The sequence below is a fragment of the Ruditapes philippinarum genome, unplaced genomic scaffold (genome assembly GCF_026571515.1).
Source record: "Ruditapes philippinarum isolate M1 unplaced genomic scaffold, ASM2657151v2 ctg493_1_1_1_1, whole genome shotgun sequence".
Classification (NCBI taxonomy): Eukaryota; Metazoa; Mollusca; class Bivalvia; order Venerida; family Veneridae; genus Ruditapes; species Ruditapes philippinarum.
The window spans coordinates 229,335-248,290 of NW_026860883.1; the positions used below are offsets into that span (position 1 = coordinate 229,335).

The 18,956-nt window shown below is 30.9% G+C and overlaps 3 protein-coding genes across 3 annotated transcripts; all 3 read right to left on the reverse strand.

The window, feature by feature from the left end:
• Positions 1–14,427: 14,427 nt before the first annotated feature.
• LOC132713727 (piggyBac transposable element-derived protein 3-like) lies at positions 14,428–14,838 on the reverse strand. The gene has a single exon (XM_060696404.1). It carries the CDS (start codon positions 14,836–14,838, stop codon positions 14,428–14,430), a length of 411 nt encoding a protein of 136 aa, XP_060552387.1.
• A 108-nt stretch (positions 14,839–14,946) lies between these two features.
• LOC132713728 (piggyBac transposable element-derived protein 3-like) lies at positions 14,947–15,420 on the reverse strand. The gene has a single exon (XM_060696405.1). It carries the CDS (start codon positions 15,418–15,420, stop codon positions 14,947–14,949), a length of 474 nt encoding a protein of 157 aa, XP_060552388.1.
• A 455-nt stretch (positions 15,421–15,875) lies between these two features.
• LOC132713729 (uncharacterized) lies at positions 15,876–16,812 on the reverse strand. The gene is made up of 3 exons (XM_060696406.1): positions 16,642–16,812; positions 16,193–16,430; positions 15,876–16,046 (listed from the first exon to the last, which is right to left on the reverse strand). Exons 1-3 carry the CDS (start codon positions 16,656–16,658, stop codon positions 15,876–15,878), a joined length of 426 nt encoding a protein of 141 aa, XP_060552389.1. The 5' UTR covers positions 16,659–16,812.
• Positions 16,813–18,956: the final 2,144 nt, after the last annotated feature.

The window sequence follows — 18,956 nt, forward strand, 5'->3', positions numbered from 1 at the left end:
AGAATATCTTGATTAAGTATCAATATCATATTAACATCTTGTAGTATCACTATCAAATTTAAGTAATAAAAGTATGACATATTTAATTTTTGTGCAACAGCTATTTCCTCAGTATTTTAAGACCTTTCAGGAAATAGTGTTGTTACCTTTTTTCCATTCCTTGTCAGATCTCATCTTCATGCATGTTTGCTTTGTTATTTACATTTAATAATGTTTAATCTACAGTAAAGTTATTTGTATTGTATTGTATACTTTTATTTAAATATGAAATAGAAAAAAGTAAATGAGTAAGAGTTTCATTTGTTTTATTGTGTCGATGTTATCGATTTAATTACAAAAAGGGTATAATAAATAAATAAAATAAATATTTAAAAGAATGTGCAAGTCATTGTACGCAATCTTATTCTGTGTAAATTTCATCAGCGAAACTTCTTACCAATTCAATATAAGTAATTGCACACCGTCTGTTGAAATGAAGTGTTCCGTTATTACAAAAAGGTCCTTTTAAGTAATTGTGGCAGCAACCTAAAAACTTAGAGTATTAAATAAATTATAAAATATATTAAAAAAATATCAGATTTTATGCCGCAAGTGATGTGATAATGGTATTTCTCTATAATAATGATGCCTCCTTGGATTTTATTTTTCAATTAACGACACACGACATTAGTCATGTGGTATGTTGTTTTTAAATATGAAATTCTAAGCCTTAGGAAATTACTGAAAATAAAATTGCTCAAGAATAAGAACTACATATTATTGTTAAAGACGTGACCGGAGTAGTTCTTTAAAATTGATTTGACGCATATTTATCATAAAGCATCAACATATGAGCCGCGTCAAGACAAAACCAACGTAATGCGTTTGCGACCAGCATGGATTCAGACCAGCCTGCGCATCCGCGCAGTCTGATCAGGATCCATGCTGTTCGCTATCAGTTTCTCTACTTGTAATAGAGTTGGAAAGCGAACAGCAAGGATCCTGATCAGACTGCGCGGATGCGCAGGCTGGTCTAGATCCATGCTGGTAGCAAACCCACTATGTTGGTTTTGTCTTGGCGCGACTCATGTCTTCTTTTTACTGTCTCTAGTTCAGAGAATATATACATAATTTTCTAATATTCTAGAGGCTTCTACAAAAAATATAGAAAAAATAGTTACATGTAATATTTGATAAAACCTCGAGTTAAACAAACAGGGCAGAAAAATAAATAATATATCTCTTATACAAACTATCAATGCAGTGAATTGTTATGAATATATCGGGGATAAAAGTAAAGAAATTCATAAATGACAGATCGTTCATAAGGTACATTATAAGTAGATAACCGACATCAAAAATCTACAGTTTTAAATTTATATGATGGAAGTAAGTATGAACATACTGAATCACGAGACGTCTATGTCAAATTTAAAGATTGTAGCTAAATAATCTCAACATTATTTATTTGAACTTTCTTAAGTGATTACAGTAGCGGATTTTTTATACAAGACTATCAACACCGTCATCATATGATTTCATCTAAATGCTATTGTCGTTTGATATACTCGAGACGTTATGGCATAACAATTATGTTTCTCTAAACATGTTCCAGCTTAAAGTCAAACACATAGCATTTACCTGCCATAGCATTTTGTACGGTGCCGAGCTGGGTTTAATTGTTTTGCTTGATTTAGTTTTGGAGCCGACCTTCCTCGTTGATCTTTTTAATGGAGTATACACGAAAGGGAAAATCATCGTTCAACAGTCAAGTAAATATGAAATAAATGAAGTATATACCGGTAAGTCTTAAAAGATAGGTCGTTAGCAACAAATTAAGTGATCTGAAAAAGGTGTTTAATAAAAACTGGCAGAGCTGTTTTTAAGGTTAAGATTTTTGTTTAAGATATGTAACAAGTGAAAAAATCAAATTTTAAATATTCCTCGAAGTGAACACTTACAAGAAACTTGCAAGCATTGTCTAAACTATATTTATTATTAGAAACGTGTCAAAAGAACCAAATTACGCCAAAAAATTACAACTAAGAATATAATTAGGGCAATATTCAACCTTTCTCCAAAACAGAGGTGTCTGCAAAATATCGGATTTTCGTAGAAAATGGCTGTTGCACTTGAGTAATTTTATAAAACTATTTGTTTTCATTGATTCATTAGTCAAAATAGTGTTGACAAGCGTATTTAACAGCATACTGCGGCGTCATGTTTAATTACACTCATATGAGTTCATACACTTCATGTTAGTTTAATATGTTTAATGTGTTTGCTTATTAAAGAAATTATTTGCTCTAAGGTAATATAGTAATATTTTAACTGACAAATTCAGTCGTATTGATGAGTCAGTGTTACATTTTTATATAGCATATCATAATTTGTTCTAGAACAAAATGTTATTATTCTTTAAAGTCCAGAGTTAATCATTGAAATTTTTATCAAATTTCGTTTATACATTTCTATTGTTTTTATTAATATTTAAAATCATCTGGAAATAACATGACGGAAATGTGACCAATCCACTTAAAATTTTTCATTGCATAAACTGTGACTCTAATTTGAGTCAGACAATTTTTTAAAAAAAATAATAGAAATTAGTGTTTCAAAAAATAAAAGAACTTTTCTCCCTGATGTTTATATAATAGTTTGCCAAACAACAATTTCAGCCACTACATTCTTTTCTGAGTTTTGTTTTCGACACTTTCGTGCATTCATTTAAGAGAAAAATTAATACAAACTTTCGTTTACTTTTGTAAGCAATGAAAGATTAATTTCCTTAATAAATACGGATATCAAGCAAAGAGAATATTCCTCAGGAGAAATATCCGTAAAGATTCATTATTGTTATCACAAAAAAGTTACAATTCAATGGATAATATGTCAATATATACACAGACAAATGACATATTCTACTTGCCGCCCCATTGCTGTCAAGATAATTAGATGTTCTTAAAGGGAGACACAGGCAAATTTTTCATATCTTCGTTTTGAATTTTTCATTAATTATTCTGTAAATGTCCTCAAAATGAATATATTGGACAGTCACAGGAACAAACATTTTCTGCTTATTAAGAATAAAATGGTGGTTTCCTTGGTTCAACTTGATTTTACAATAGTTGTCACAGTAAACACTAGAACCGTTAAAAAAACATGTTAAATGAATGGCTAAGACTTGTTTAGATCGTACAATATTCACAGTATCTGTTATTGTAACTTCCAGGGTTTGTTCAAGGTACATGATTATTTTTAAAACTACTCGGTGATTCTGTCGGCGTCTAGATTCTGGTCAAAATGTATAGATTTTATTTACGCTTAAACCCCAACATGTATAGAATTCATACAGAAATTCATTGTTGGACTTTCTAAATTGTCATTTTAGCGTGATTTGAGTACATAGGATCATTTTGATATTTTTGTCATAAATTTGCCTGAGTATCTCTTTAAAAGAAAAAGAAGTATAGGCTGGTTATCATTCTGTAATGTTTATTAGCTTGTTTCAATCCGTCTTACATTATTTGATTTAATTGATATAATATAACTTTGTAGCATATTTGTCCTTAATAATTGAGGCTTATAGCATAAATTGAAGAAATAAAATCGAATAAAAATATTAACATTGTATAAAGATAAATTTGTCCCGTGGGAAATTAAAGTTTTCAACTAGTCGATTTTGAGTTGAATGATGTTATACTTATTTTTTACTACAAATGACCTATAACTTACCGAACGAATTCTAACATACACTAGTTTATCACTTACACGGGATGCGTTGAATCTTTAGATATTTTTTATTTTCATACATAGAATATGTAAAACTATTCTTTGTCATATATACGCTTATACATACATGTATATTTGTAGAAAAAGGCCACGCAATTATCCGCAGTAACTGTCAACATTTCAAGTGCCTTGTTGCATGATTTTCCATGTTAAGACATAATTTCTCATAAGATTGATATGAAGATATCTTTGTATTTTTTTATGATTCTTTCTATTAATTTGACATATGCCTTTCAAGTGCAAGAACAAAACAAACAAAAGACAAAAAAAAAAAAAAAAAAAAAAAACAACAACAAAAACAAACAAATAATAGCAACAGCATGTTACGTCTACTATGTGTCGAGGTTGACAGATTTATAGCTTCATAAAAATTCGTATATATATATCAAAAGAGAATATTTAATAAATGATATATAGAATGTCGCAATCCAAATTTTGTATCCGCTTAAAAATATGCATGAGTTGCGTCATGCTATATGCAGTCATAAAGCTTCATTAATTGTAAAAACTCAGATACTGAAAATGAAAAATAGAACTCTTTACATCACAAGCATTTAAGTCGTATCGAACTGACAAATTATGATTATGTTGATAAAACTTGATATTGTCAGAATTCAATTAGTGGCTAAGACAATATCACAACAATCACTTGAGAAAAGATGATTAAAGCTTTTTATGTCAATTCAGATATCGATCCAAATTTCTGTACTGTGTTGTCTAATTCATTGTGATTTATTCGACTTGTTTGTTTTAAGATAGATATAAAGTATAAGCATACGACGAATGTACTACATAAAAACAAAGCCCTTTAATAAAAGTAACTATATCCAAAAAAGTTGCTATTGTAAAGCCTTTATTCTTTACATACTTATCAATCCGTTTAGTTTGATAGACTAGTAAATAGTTATTATTTGATATTTCGAACCACACGCATTACCGAACCTTGTGATAAAAGATACAATTTATTGATTACAAAAAGAAAGTTATAAACTTGGTTGGATTTTTGTGTCCTTCACGTTTTTTTAGCAACGACGAAAACAGAAGGGAATATTGTCTGCTGCAAACGAAAATGGCATTAATGTTGGGTGTTACATAAATATGTCAAACCGACTCGTATCCAAAATAGGATGAAAGTAACACGACTTGAAGTAAGTTTTTTTACTACAACATTATCCAATATGTGAAATACTCTTTCATAAAGACATTTGTTACAATTCAAGATCAAACATTACATTTTAATGTGAAATGAAGTAGCTATGAGGAAATTGTTAAACTGCATTTCACTCAAACTGCGTCATGCGATAAAAGAAGTCTCCTAGTTGTCACTCAAAGAAAACATACGTAATTTGTTCCTTACTTTTTCCATTTTAGAATTGTTCATCGTTTTCAATCATATTAATTTAAGTACATAAAGTAAAATTATATACACTACGTATACAACACATTTCAAGGTATATGACAATATATTGTTGGTGTCTGTAACGGGGCTGTAATTGGCAGTTACTGGCTGTTTACTTATAAGTGACTCACTATTACAACGATAAATGGTTCCAAGTGATCAAATCTTCTCCCTTTAAGATTTCTACATACCACGGCTTTAATGGATAATATTTTGGCAGTAATGTGGGTGGAACATAGGCTTCATTAAAGAAAGAAGTAATATCGACAAAAAACGATAGTACCGCGTGATTTTACATCTTGTTTATTTGATAAGGCTAATGAAGTTCTGCGAAAATCAAATGTCTGAACCCGGAAATGTAAAAAAAATCTTTGTAAGACTGGCTTAAGAACAGTTCGAATAGATGCAAAACTTTATTCTGATTGCTTATATATTAATATTTGTGAGTAAAACTGTACAATTTGCACATCTTACAGTAAAATTTCGTTTTTCAATAATATGGTTAGATGTCTGTTCAGTATAAAATCAGAAAAAGAAAATGATTAACTTTAGTTAACATTTAAAGATATCGAAGTCATTTTGATTTTTTCATGTACTAAAGGTGCAACAATAGGCATCGGAATAGTGTATTACGGCCAGTCAGCGCCTGGTTGTCCCGTTTTTTTCTAGTTGTGTTTTATTTCAAGCGTACACATTTTATTTATCCCGTCAACGCCAATTTTACTTTAAGAGCTGCTTATTGTGCTAAGATGACGGCATCCCCGAATAAAAGAAACAACGTACGGATCGAACAGGTAAGCGTTAGAATACGCCCTTTGATAGATTTAATCAGTATTCAATAACATCATTAACAATTTAATATACTTTAAATTAAGTTTGAGATAGTATATTTTGATAAATAAGCGATGCGGAAACCTTCGTGTACAAAGATAAGACTTTAACGATTTCTTGCATTTAAGTGTGCTTAAATGCTTCACTTTTTATTTTCTGATGTTTTGTAAAATGTTGTTTGTTTTGTTCAGTTGTTATTTCACATTTCATCCCTCCGTGTAGTTTGCCGAATTAATAGTTTAAAATCTTTCTTTGCAACTGGAATAGATCCATGCAGCTATGTTTGTTAATATTGGCATGATCATTGCACGAACAAACGACAAGAACCTTGTCATCAATGATTACATAATAGTATTCTTTCTCTAAAATGAATGTTTAACTGCGTTATCAGTGCAGCACATTTTTATTTTATTAAAGAAGATTAGAAATACGTAGATAAATAAATGTTTTGATAATTGAAAAAGTTAAGTGCTTTTGATTCTTATGATTTCGGTCCACAAAATACTAGTTTTTAATGAAAGAGTAAAGTGGGTTATATGTTGTAAAAATATTTGCCAAACTATTTTAAGAATGAATGAAGAAATCAATTTTCCGTGCACACATTTATGTTTTATATCAAGTTTTGATAAAAAAACGTTGTTGGATTAACACTCCTGTGCAATGTGTGTGCGCGCCATTTTTATATGTATACATGTTTTATGTATTCATGTATATATTTTTAAACACATATAGTTTTCTGGCGAGGTGAAAACATGATTTCCCTTTATTCAATTTCAAAATAATATTTTGACCTGAGCAAGTTTAAAACAATACTTGTAATTGACTTAAAGCTTATAAAATTGTATGGGTGACATGGATTGCTATGGATAAGAATCATATCGAAACGTCCCCTTACTTAATTTTATTGTTTTTAGTGCCAGATGAATCGGCGTAATAATTACATCATTTAAGCGCAGTTAAGAACATTACTTTGTGTATAGGATGCCGTTATGAATGAAATTGTGAATTCATACGCTAGTTATAAAAATGAAATGGATGAAATGACATTGAATTCCTTGAACAATTTATTTATTAAGCTAAAGCATTTTGAATAAGATAAAATATATAAAGATATGACAGAATATGTAGCAACAAATATGTGACATGTATTTGCTGTTCAGATTGGAATATCCGTCCCGAGGGTACTCACCAATTGGGCAATAACGAGGCTTGACGGGAAACGGATATTCCGGTCCAAACCGCAAATCATGCCAGATATTTTTGATACTCTTTATGGAAACCACCTTTAATTATTGATATAGAGGAAAAATTCAATTTTACATTATAAGGAATTTTAATAACACACTCAATACAATTACGTAAAACTGAATAATTTGATATTGTCATGACAAAAAATGTAAAATATATTACGACTAATGCAATGTTTCTTTGATCACTATTTGCTCATATCATATTCTGTTGTTACATCTCTTGTTGGTATTGTGACAAGTTACACTGCGCAATGCATTAGATAATGATATTATCAAATAGCATACGTTTGTTATAATTCACAACAAAATGTCATGTCATGTCGTGCGTATAATATGTCTTGAAACTGTCAGTTTTATTTTGTGTATTTTATCTAGAACACCAAGTCTCGTGCTGTCAAAGTAAAACCTGTAACTAAGATGATATGTGAAACGTATTTACATATTAAACGTTAAGGCTATTACGGAACGTTAAGACGAGAAAAGTACCTGCTGTTTTGGCAAAAAAATTTTTTTTTTGATTTGTTTAAAGCATGGTTGAATTGGTGATAGAATTATCATATAAACATAATATAACTTCATGTATCAAAACTCGTCACTTTTATTAATGGACGTCATGCAATGAGAAGTTTTGTTATCTATTTACATCTTGCTCAAATTCTTTCATGTATATATGTATTAATGTAGTCAATATATGATGATGTTTTATATTTTTATGTTTAGAAAGAATATTGAGTTAAATTTATTAATGGTCATCAAGAATAGCTATACAATCTTCCGAAGTTTTTATATTTTGCTAATAAAGAAAGAATATATTGAAGTAGTATCAATATCAGATGAACATCTTGTAGTATTACTATCATATTTAAGTAGTCAAAGTATAAAATATTCAATTTTTGAGCAACCTGCTATTTCCTCAGTATTTTAAGACCTTTTTTTCATAACATGTCAGATCTTATCTTCATGAAATGAATATATGTTTGTTTTGCTATAAACATCGTACTAATGATTTACCTACAATAAAGTTATTTGCATTTGTATTGTATATTTTATTTAAATATGAAATAGAAAAAAACTAATGAGTAAAAGTTTCATTTATTTTATTGTGTCGATGTTATCAATTTAAGTACAAACATGGGTATAATAAATAAATAAATAAATCTTCAATAGAATGTGCAAGTCATTGTACGCGATATCTTATTTTGTGTAGATTTCATCGGCGAGACTTCTTACCATTCCAATATAAGTAATTGCACACCGTCTGTTGAAATGAAGTGTTCCATTATTTACAAAAAACATCCTTTTAAGTTATTGTGGCAGGAAACTAAAAACTTAATAAAGTTATTACCAGAGCATGCAGACATGCATAGAAATAAATTTAAGGTAAAGAAAAACAATTACAGGCAAAATGTTCCTAATATTCTTCAGTTACCATTGTCTACACAAAATGGAAAGGTCATTGTTACCATTAAAACACCATTATTCCTCAAAAACGAATAAAGTTCTTCTTTCTTTAGAAAGAACAAACATAACTTTTAAATCATCTTCAGCGTGAAAGACTTGGAATGTACATTACATAAAACACATACTGGTGCTATATAAAATATATAGCGTCTTCTAGGTAATCAGTATTTGAATTTCTATGCAGACCAATATTCGTATGTTTCACCTTATGCGTAATATTTTATGCGCAAAACAATCTTGTTATATTTATTAATAGAATGAACTATAGTATTAAATAAAATATAAAAAAAAATATTTAAATATTAAATGTTATGCCACAAGTTATTGTATAATGGTATTTCTCTATAATGTTGATGCCTCTTGGGATTTTATTTTTCAATTAACGACAGACGACATTAGTCATGTGGTATGTTGTTTTTAATGTGAAAGTCTAAGCCTTCAAGGAAATTACTGAAAATGTACAAGGATAAGAACTATTTATTAGAGTTAAAGACATGCCCGGAGTGTTTCTTTATAATTTGTTTTGACGCAAAACAAGACTTTTGCAAAAAGTTATACCACTAGACTCGGATTGCTAAAACTCCGTGTTATCGAAATAATATTTATGATAAACCATCAACACATCTTCTCTTTACTGTCTCTTATTCCAAGAGTATTTATATACATAATTTTGTAATATTCTAGAAAATACAACAAAAATATAGAAAAAAATGCTTGATATTTAACGAAACATATCGAGTAAAACAAAGAAGTCATTACATCTAAAGAGAAAATAATAAGATATCTTATGCAAACTATCCAAAGTATCTTGGATATAAGTAATGCAGTTCATAAATGAAAGAACGTTAATAAGGTATCTTGTAAATTTCTTTTTAGATAAACGCCATTAAAAAATCTACATTTTTGAAATTTAAATGATGGAAGTTTGCATTAATTCTATGTGACTTCTATGTCAAATCTAAACATTGTAGCGAAATGATCTCAACATTATTTTATATTTGAACTCTTCCAAGTGTTAGTGCAAAAAATATGATAAACAAGATCAACAAGGAAAGGCGGCGTTCAATGAACGCAACACCCACATGATCCAGTAACAAAAGCCAGTGGCAAGGAGCCCAGGAGGACCCCAAACAAAAACAGGCCAGGGCAAAAGGCAGAGCATGGGCAAGTTGATCACTAAAATTCAAGTACAATCTCTCATTTTATTTTCAAGCAATATTTATTAGAATATCAAAAGAAAACATTTCTATTGTTTTGATTAATATTTGAAATCCGGAAGAAACATAACGAAATTATGGCCAATCCACTTAAAACTTTTCTTTGAATAAAATGTGACTCTTATTCAAATCACACATTAAATTAAAAAAATAATAGAAATAAGTGTTTAAAAAATAAAAGAACTTCACTCCTTGACCTTTATAAGATAGTTTGCCAAACAACAATTTAAGGCGATTTGAAGGAAAAAGAATGCTTTGAAATCTAGGCCACTACATTTTCTCTTCTCCCGACACTCTCGTGCATGCATTTAAATGAAAAAATAATATAAACTTTCGGTAACATTTGTAAACAATGAATGATTAATTTCCTTGATCAATACGATACAAGCAATGAGGGTATAAAGTAAAGAGAATATTCATTAGTAAGAATGTCCGTAAACATTCATTTTTGTTATCACAAAATGTTACATATCAATGCAAACTTTATACCCTTCCAATCATAGAAGGATAATATGTCAATATATACACAGACAAATGACATATTTTACTTGCCGCCTCTTTGCTGTCGAGATAATTAGATGTTCTTGAAAGAAAAAGAAGTATCGCCTGGTTGTCAGTCTCTTATGTTGATAAGCTTGCTCCAAACCGTCTTAAAAAATAACTGCATTTCAGTGCTGTCAGTTTCTATTCTTACATTTATTTTAGTAGAATATGCATTAATATTCTTTGTCTAATATAGTATTACACTAATGTATATGCATGTATATTTCTAGAAAAATAAAAAATCTTGCGGACATGTTGAATCGATCCGATGCTTATTTTAATAATCCTGATTTTAATAATCAAATATCATATATATTGAACGTTATTTTGGTATCGGTAATGACATGCTGATATCCCTAGATTGATGATTAAATTGTTTTGCGTACATGCTATAACAAAATATGTTCTTCTTCAAATAGAGAGGGAAACGAATATGCTGCTTTGGTCTTAATATTTGTAGTATTTTGTGGCACTAAAACATGTAACTGATTAATTATATCATATGTTTTGTTCTATATGCCCCGTCATGACAGTTTTTTTTACTTTTTGGCACTGGTAAAAACTCCGCCAAATTATTCGTACTTATTGTCAACTTTTCAAGTACCTTGTAGCATTTATAACTCCCCGTGAATATAACATTGTTATTAAGATGTTTTTTGTGTAGTTTTATGATTCTTACTATTAATTATACATATACAATTCAAATGCAAAATTATGTATTTTTCAGCCACGTTGATTTCGGAGTTAACAATTCATAATAATGATGATGATGATGATAATAATCAGAACAATAATAATAATAATAATAATAATAATAGTAGTAAAATAATATTAATAAACAATCAAACAACAACAACAAAAATGTTATATTACGTCTGCTATGCGTTGAGTTTGACAGATTTATGGATTCGTATATATTCATCTTATACCAAACGAGAATATTGAATTAATGATATAGAATGTCGCAATCCTTATTTTGTATCAGCTTCAATACTATACATGCGTCACATCATTCTATATGCAGTCATAAAGCTTCATTAATTGTAAAATCTCAGAAACTGAAAATGAAAAATAAAACTCTTTACATCACAAGCATTTAAGTCGTGCCAAACTGACAAATTATGATCATGTTGATAAAACCTGATGTTGTCAGAATTCAATTAGTGGCTAAGACAATATCACAACAATCACTTGAGAAAAGATGATTAAAGTTTTTTTATGTCAATCCAGATATCGATCCAAATGTCTGTATTGTAGCGTCTTGTTCATTTGACTAGGTCTTTAAAGACACATTATACCTAGGAAATAAATATTTTTTTTTACTTCTTAAGTAAGGGCAAATATGAATGACAAACATGAATATTACAATATTTAAGGTATTGTGTAATATAATGTTAGATGCTTGTTACCTGAATAAAGTAACGATAGATGTAGTATCATTTACCACATGTCACAGTTCACTGCTATTATAATTTCATGATTCTTTCTATTAATTTGACATATACCTTTTACCTTTCAAGTGAAAAATTATGTATTCTTCTTAAAAAACAAGAACAGTACATGTTACGTCTGCAATACATCGAGTTTGATATATTTATGGCTTCATATATATTCATAATATATCAATATATTCATAATATATCAAACAAGAATTTTGAATGAATGATATAGAATATCGTATTCCTAATTTTGTATCCGTTTCAAACATCTGCATAAGTTACTTTATTATATTAATTGTAAAAACTTAGATACTATAAATGAAAAATAAACAATTCTTTACATCACAAGCATTTAAGTCGTGCCAAACTGACAAATTATGATGATGTTGATAAAACTTGATGTTTTCAGAATTCAATTAGTGGCTAAGACAATATCACAACAATCACTTGAGAAAAGATGATTAAAGCTTTTTATGTCAATTCAGAAATCGATCAAATTTTCTGTACTCTAGCGTCTTGTTCATTACCATTCATTTGACTCAGTTGTTTCAAGATAGATATAAGGAATAAGCTTAAGTAGAATGTACTACATTAAAACAAAGTCCTTTAATAAAACTAATAAAACTAATTATATCGAAAAAAAAGTTGCAATTGTAATGACCAATCGACTAACTTCTTTGAATACTTATCGATCTGTTTAGTTTGAAACACTAATAAATAGTTATCTTTTGATATTTCGAGCCACACCGCATTACCAACGCGTGTGATAAGAGATACAATTTACTGATTACTAAAAGTAGGATTTTTTTTGTCATATCACGTTATTTAGCACCGACGAAAACAGAAGGGAATATTGTCATATACAAATCAAAATGGCATTAATGTTGGACGTTCAATAAAAATGTCAAACCGTCGTATCCAAAAAAGGATGAAAAGTACACGACTTGAAGTAACTTATTTACTACTACATTATCCAATATGTGAAATAGTCTTTTATAAAGACTCCTTTAACAATTCAAGATCAAAGATTATATTTTAATGTAAAATGAAGTAGCTATGAGGAAATTGTTAAATTGTATTTCACTCAAACTTCTTAAAAGAAGTCTTCTAGATGTCACTCAAGAAAACATATGCAATTTGTTCCTTACTTTCCCATTTTAGAATTGTGCATTGTTTTCAATCATATTAATGTAAGTACATAAAGTTAAATTATGTACGTATACAACACATTTCAAGGTATATGACAATATATTGTGGGTGTCTGTAACCGGGTAGTAATTGACAGTTACTTGTTATTTACTAATTAGTGCCTAACTATTACAACGGACAATGGTTTCAAATGAAAAAAAAATCTTCTCCTCTTTAAATTTATCTGCAGGGTCTTCGAACACAACACAGCTTTTTATGGATATAATTTTGGTAGCAATATAGATGGAACATAGGCTTCATGAATGAAAAAAACGTGATAACGACAAAAACAATTTACCACATGATTAAACATCTTGTTTATGTGCGTAGTGCGAAATTCAAATGTGTTAACCAGGAAATGTGAAATTTCTTGCTAAGAGTGGCTAAAGAACAGATCTAATCGACGCAGACATTTATTCTGGTTGCTTATATATTAAATATTTGTGACACAGACGCTACGGGATCAGATCCTGTCCCCAACGTGATACGGCCCTGTAAACACTATATTAAAATATTTTAATATTTAAACATGAATTGGACATATGTTACAACGATATAACTGATTTTCAAAACATCTTTTTACATATATAAAAATACCGTTTACCATCAAGTCTCAATAAAGTACGCTCGGGGGTCAGATCCTGACCTCAACGTGATACGCCCCTGAAAACACTCTTTCAAAAACATTTTAATGTTTAAACATGAATTTGACATCTGTTACAACGATAAAACTGGTTTTCAAAACATTTTTTACATATATAAAAATACCGTATACCATCAAGTCTCAATAAAGTAAAGATTGCAGACTCCAAAGACACGAATTTCCAAAACTAATAAAACCTTATTGATCATTATTAAATTAACCTTACTTTTCCGGTGTAAATCAATAGAATATTGAATTATCTCCTAGATGCAATCAGAATAAACATTTATACATAACATTTAACCCATTTGTGCCGGAATTTTATTTTTATATAAGAAATGTATAAAACATATAGTAACCATATAGTTATAACATATATCCGTTTATTTTTCAAATATAAGTACTGTATTTTTTATTTTAGTGTTTTAATATTTTGTCTACAAAAGTAGACAACAGGCGCAAATGGGTATATGTAAAACACATATAGAATATATGTCCAGATAACCTATTGTTGGTTTATTTGATAACTTTTTACTTGAAAAAATCTTAAAGTTTATACAGGCAATGTTTTCTATTACTTTTTCCTACAAAAGTAGACATTAGGCACAGAGGTGTTCACTCTGAAAATTCATTCTGAATATGAATTATTATTGTTCATGTCTTTTGGCTTTGATCGTATGAATACCTAACCACTGTGAAACATTTCAAAGCATTTCCTGTGCACTCCAACATTACATTTGGAACATTGTGTCCTGCATTTTTTTCCACACAATGAACAGCGCACTTCTTTTGCTGGCTCTGCGTAATGATTTTTACCATCAAGTCGGATATGGTCTGGTTTTCTTCTTGACAATGGCCTCATCCTACCTCTTGGTCTGCCAGGGCTGACAGCAGGTGTGCGCCCCTGAGCAAGCAGCACAGTAACCAGAGCTCGTCTGACACCTAACAGATCTAATGGTTGCCTCAATCCTGTATCAGTAGCACGGTAAATGTGCCAGGTTTGCTGCACCGCAAGGTCAATGCAATACATAAACACTGGCCACCACCACTTCTTGGATCTGATAGAGATACGATACTCCTCAACATTTTGATCCATCCTGTCCACACCTCCTATTTTCTGGTTGTAATGCTTTATAAGGTATGGCTGCGGAAGGCGCACCCTAGCTTTTGCCTGCTTTGACCACCGTGTTGCTTGTTGCAATGGTTAAACTCCATGGCAATTTGACACCACATTCACTATATTGTTGTCATTCCACCTCACCACTATCAGACCTTTGTGTGCGTCATACCTTTTATCATAGTTTCCTCGTTGCGTTTTTCCCATGTCTTTTACATTTTTGACAGGACAATCTTCTATTCGGTTGGCACGGATGGTTCCTGTGCAAGATATTCCCATATCTGTAAGCCGGTCCACGAGCTTCAGGGAAGTAAATAGATTATCAAAATTCAGATGGTATGCATCATCTTTCTGCAGCTCTGAAAGCAGGTCCATAACTTCTGCTCCGCCCATTCCAAGGAAGCCAGGATCATGGGTTTGGTGGCCTTTTGCCCCTTGATAGGGCTCAAATTGTAAAACATATCCAAGTGCTGTCGTTAACGCCCACATCTTATAACCGAACCTAATTGGTTTCCCACGAATAAACTGTTTCGCTCCGTGTCGCCCATAGTACGGGATCATGCTTTCGTCGATTGAAAGGTTTTTCTCTTTCAATAAGTATAACAAGAAGCGCTCATTCAGCAGACATAGCAGTGGTCTTACGTTTTGCTAAACTTGTCCTCTCTGTCAAGATTGTTGTTATCGCAAAAGATGTACATATCGCACCAATATGTCGAATCTGTCTCGCGGCATTGTACGAGCTATTGCCTCATTCCTTACGTCATCATCCCGGCTCCAGAACGGTCTCCGTCTTGGCACAGTGTTATAGCCTGATATATAAGCAGAATTGCTAGGAAGATCCTAATTTCTTGGGGTGAAGTTGAAAACGAATGGTTGCCTTTTGAACCAGCATATCTTATACTCTGTTCAACAATCATGTTGATCACGTCATCATCAAAAAATAAGTTGAAGATGCCATCTGGTGTTTGCGGCCATCGACTTTTGTCTATATTTGAGCCATGCCAAGTGAATCTGTCTTATTCTTGCTCAGGTAGATCTTTATTTTCCCACTTCCTCTTTACTGGTGCAGGTCGTTTGGAACGCGGAGCTGGATCCCATAGTGCAATTCTTACTTGAGGTCTTTTTGCAATATTTGCAGGCACTTCGTATTCATCTGTATCAGAAGAATCTGAAGAATGGTCAGTTTCCTGAAAAATAAAATATGATAAATATAAAAAATCTTATTCTCAACTGGATTTACTGTACATTATTTACTTACTTGCTTCGTATTTATTTATTTATCTATTTATTATTTATTTATTTTATTTATTTATTTTATTTATTTATTACTAACTAGATCGGAGTCTGATGCTGAATCAACAACATGACGTCCATCTAGGCGAATAACTGTCGCTGTTGCTTGTTGGTCTAACTGACGTCCACTGAGGTTGTTGTAACCTACTTCTTCATCTTCACTTGCACTATCTTCATCTGTCAGTTCATCTACAGGAGGTGGTTGAACATGTATATCTGCCCTTTCAAAGTTACCTTCATCCTCAAGCATTGATATGATTTCATTTACTGTGTATCTTCTGTAAACAACAAAATATTTTCATAATGATAAAAACGTACCCATTTGATCCTATTGTCTACTTTTGTAGACAAAATCTAAATTGACTGTCATAACACATTTTATACATATTTCTGAATTATAAAACAGGAATTGAGCAGAAATATAATTATACAATATAAAACAATCATACTTTATGATATAAAATAAAAACAATATAAAGTTTTACATACCTGTTTCTGCTAGCCATTTTCAATAATATTTTCAAGGCAATTTTTATCACATTCTTGTTGAAAACACACTGCAAATAACGTAGTGGTCTGCATTTTGTCTAGCAAAATAGTCCAATTAACGCTTATCATGACAACAAGTATAGAATAACAATGATAAACAAATGTGCGCTCATAATTAGGTCCTAGTGTACTGAAAACTGCTAGTGTCTACAAAAGTAGACAACAGGCGCAAATGGGTATATGAAAATCAACATTTAATTCAAATCGAAAGTAAATTTTGCGTTCTGTCCAAGCAATTAGAGAAATGTTCTCGGCTCTGCGTTGAGCGCATATCCAGCCGGTACACAAACGGTGTACTTGCTTTCGACTACTCGAGCAATTTTATCGTTATTTCCCACGTGTTACCTGTCTGCAAGCGCTGGTTTAAAAGACATTTTAATAAAAATATGACAAAGATGCACAGTGTGTTGTTTCCCTATTTTATGTATAGGATATCGACCGATTACGAGGTCTTTCTGTTTAGGAAAGACCTGGTTACGAATTTCATGTGGCACCGAGAGCGCGTAGCGCTCGAGGTGTTTATGAAATTCGTGACCAGGTCTTTCCTTAACAGACAGATCGATGTACGAGGCCGATATCTAATTTCTATATTGGCTTGAGCAATGGCTGATCAGAATTTTGATGTTATGCACAGGTATTATTTTTAATAAAAAACGCATATACTGGTAAGCTTTTATAAATACAATATATATTTTGAATTTAACTTTATAATAAAGTGTATAAGTCTGTAATGGAAGGCATTTAAAGAATGGATAATTATGTTGATAATATTTCCTAGTGCAGATTCTAGGAAATTTGACCCCGGATAGTTGCCCCCCGGACGTTTGCGCCTTTGTTTTTTGCTGTTTGTGACTTGTCATCTCGTGTATAGATTTTTGTATGTCAATGGAAACATTATGGTTCATTTATTTATGGATGCTAAATATGCCCGGGAGACCACGAAATACTTACATATGTATAATATTTGCAAAAAAAGTAATTCTAGAAGAAAAAAAATATAGTTTATATATAATATATAGACAAGGGGTTGAACTCGCCAAACCGGCAGAATGCCACTAGTCCAGTATAAGTCCAAATTGCAAAGTCATTTATAAGTAAACCATATTAAGTTATATATCAATTTGCAGCTCAATGACATCAATAGACGTTGACAATAGCATTATTGTTCCCACTTAAACCGTTTTTGAACAACAAATCAATATTTCGGATTGAACATCGTATTTTTGCTAGGTCGACAACAACCACGCAACCTGTCAACACTCGATTTTCTACGTGTAAAAACGCAATTCTAAACCATGTCATTGTACCAACCCGCACTAAATCGATAAAACAAAACCAAATTGATTTATATAACTTTATATGATTTACGTAAAAATGACTTTGCAATTTAGACTTATACTGGACTAGTAGCATTCTGCCGATTTGTCGAGTTAAACCCCTTGTCTATATATTACATAAAAACTATATTTTTTTTCTAAAAGTACTTTTTTACACTATCCAAACACTGTGCCGGGTCCCTATGGTTTCAAAGATATGAACGTGAAGCGACCATTTTGTTATATTGTGAACTTAATGATAGAAGAACCACTTAGATTACTATTTCTTTGAAAAATGACGCGATCAAATTAATGTTAAAGGTGTCCTAACTTTGATATGCTATCAATTATTTTTATTCAAAGATTTGATATATAGGATGCTAGAATAATTGCCTAGTAATAAACATTATATTGTTTAAAAAATGTATCCCGATTTTGTGAGACAGGAACATTTTGACAATCATTTACATTTTATTTTGATTTTTGATTGTATTTCAATTTTACTTTGTCTGCGCTTTGGCAGGTCAATTTTATCACGTGTATTTCATGACCGGGTCTGTCTGTCTAGAACATACCTGTACACGTGCCAAAGATAGACCTCATAACGGACTTTCATTTGTTTAAACAGGTCTATACGAAAAATATAGACCTGTCACAAACAATAGAGGAGGTGTATACTATTCTATAATTTTATAATGTATAATATAAATATTTGAATTTGGCAACCCGAAAGAGAGTTATAGCACAGACGCTTTGGGTCAGATCCTGCCCCCAACTTGATACGCAAATGTAAACACTATATCAAAAATATTTTAATATTTAAACAGAAATTGGACATCTTTTACAACGATAAAACTGGTTTTCAAACAATTTTTACATACATGAAAAAAATACCGTTTACCATCAAGTCTCAATTAAGTAAATATTGCAGACTTCAAA